The following is a 2165-nucleotide window of genomic DNA, read 5'->3' on the forward strand; positions in this document are numbered from 1 at the left end:
TCTATCTATCTCTCATCTATCTATCTTTAGTCCATTTATCTCTCTTTAATCTTTTCATCTATCTTCTATCTATCTATCTTTATTCTATCTATCTGTCTATCTATCTATGTATATCTGACTTTAATCTACCCCTGTCTGTCTGTATTCAATGTATCTATCTATCCGAGATTTCTCTTAACTCTATCTATGTTTCGCAGATCTCTCTGTCTATCAATTTTGCACTGCTCTATCCATCGTATCTACGTCTTGTATTTTACTCCCCTTTCTCACATCAGACGGTCAAAATCTCTTCAATTATGAAATAGATAAAGATCAAAGTGTTAAAAAGGTTGTATCAAGAAAGTTAGGTCGAGATAGATGGTCCTCATCATGATTTCCTTCCCAAACTTCAATCCATCGTCTCCCTCTCCTCTCTCCTGGGGTGTACGTACACCTCGCGAAAAGGCAAGTGAAGAGGGAGAGAGAGCATGAAGGCAGTAGTGACACATGCGTGCCGCCGTCATGTCTAGGACTTTTTGTATTTATGATGGCAGAAAGAAATCTCTTCTATTATGAGAAGGGCTTACAAGATTAAGAAAGATTTCCTTCCTCTCTCTTCCGTCCCTGGTAAAGACACAAAGAGGTACACATGGGTTTCTCTCCCTGTAGAGACGCCGAAGGTCTTTCTTTCTTTCTTTCTCTGTGTCTTTCTCTACTTTCCTTTCTTTCTCAGAATAGAAATGTATGGTGTTTCCGTCTTGTACTCTTCTATCATAAGAGAATGAGAAGAAAGAAAGAAAGGACTCAGAATCTTGAAATGTCTATTTTATTGCAAAAACCCTGACAGGGCAGTAGGACGCCTGAACATGAAGTGGCTCTCCCTCTTTCTTTCACTCTTTCATTCTCTCACTCTTTCAATCGTTTTTCTTGTCCGATGTGTCTTGTCTGTAGTTCGTCGGATCTTTCTCCGCAGTGGCTGCTGCGTCATGAGAAAGTTTTGGAGGGGAGATATCCACAGCTCAACCCTCTCAAGTTTGACTATAAAAAGCTGCAGACTTCGGAGAGAATGGACTTCAACACATTCAAAGCTCTCCTTAGTAAGCGTCACCACCATAATACCACACACCATGCATGCACGAGGAAAAGAAAGAAAGAAAGAGGAAGAAAGAGTGAAAAAGAGTTTAGAAGGAAAATGGACTTAGTCACACGAAGAAAGAGAAAAAGGAAGAGACATCTTCTTCTTCTTCTTGATAAGTAGAGAGAGAGAAAGAAAGACCAAGGTTGTGTAAAGAGAAGAAAAGAGGAAGCGCTTCTTTTGGCTTTGTATCGAGGTTCATGAAAGAGGAATGAGCGGATGGCAAGACTGCTGAAAGAGATAGAAATAAAAGATTGATCAAAGATAGAGAAAAAGACTGTATAAGATCGGGCACTGGTAGATAGATTGTATAAGATCGATAGACCAAAGATTATGATGATAGACAGATAGACCGAGAGACTTCCTTAGAATGGAAGTTCGTTGACGGGGGATAAGACGGCGTGGGTGCTGAGGTGTATGTACACCCCGTGCAGGAGTAGAGGATGCAGCAACCTGTCTGACACATAGATCCACGGGTGGATATAGATATGTCATCGATAGTATCTATGATCTCTCTACATAGATAGATAAGATAAGTTCCTCTATCTGGCCCTCGACTGCTCTATGTATCGCGAACTTATCTCTCTCTGTCTCCACATATATCCCCCCCCTGCTCTGCCTCATGCATGCACACCGTAGATACATACATCTAGTCTGCTATGTGTACATATATATCCCCCCTCTGTCTACTCTGATAGCTACCTATATGTGTGTATGTATATTCTCAAGATCCATTCCATATCATATCTGTAGACGCAGAGAAAGAGAGAGAAAAGAAAGTTTTATCAGACACCTCATTTCCACCACGATACACGATAGATCGCTCGTCGGTGTGTCTTTCTCTTGTCCTTCTTTTCATCTATTTCTTTCTTTCTCACTCTCTTTCTTTGTTTCTTTTCTTTCTCTCTTGTAGACGAGATTGACACGAGCTATCGACCTCCCGCCCCGACGGCTCAGAATGCGAGGCAGGAGGGCCACTACCTCGCCAGAGTGTTCAATGCCCACCCCACCCCTGAAGACAAATTGCATGCCCCCTCCTTCAAAGAAACAT

General features: G+C 41.7%; 1 protein-coding gene across 1 annotated transcript in view; it reads left to right on the forward strand.

The window, feature by feature from the left end:
- CSUI_006121 (nadh dehydrogenase (ndh2-ii)) overlaps nt 1–2165 on the forward strand; it is a 14429-nt gene that overhangs the window by 8983 nt on the left and 3281 nt on the right. The window contains exons 8-9 of the mRNA XM_068066286.1: nt 931–1076; nt 2028–2104. Coding sequence (XP_067921739.1) covers nt 931–1076; nt 2028–2104 — 223 coding nt within the window. The remainder of the gene's footprint in view (nt 1–930; nt 1077–2027; nt 2105–2165) is intronic.

The sequence above is a fragment of the Cystoisospora suis genome (assembly GCF_002600585.1).
Source record: "Cystoisospora suis strain Wien I chromosome Unknown contig_3050, whole genome shotgun sequence".
In the NCBI taxonomy this organism is placed as follows: Eukaryota; Apicomplexa; class Conoidasida; order Eucoccidiorida; family Sarcocystidae; genus Cystoisospora; species Cystoisospora suis.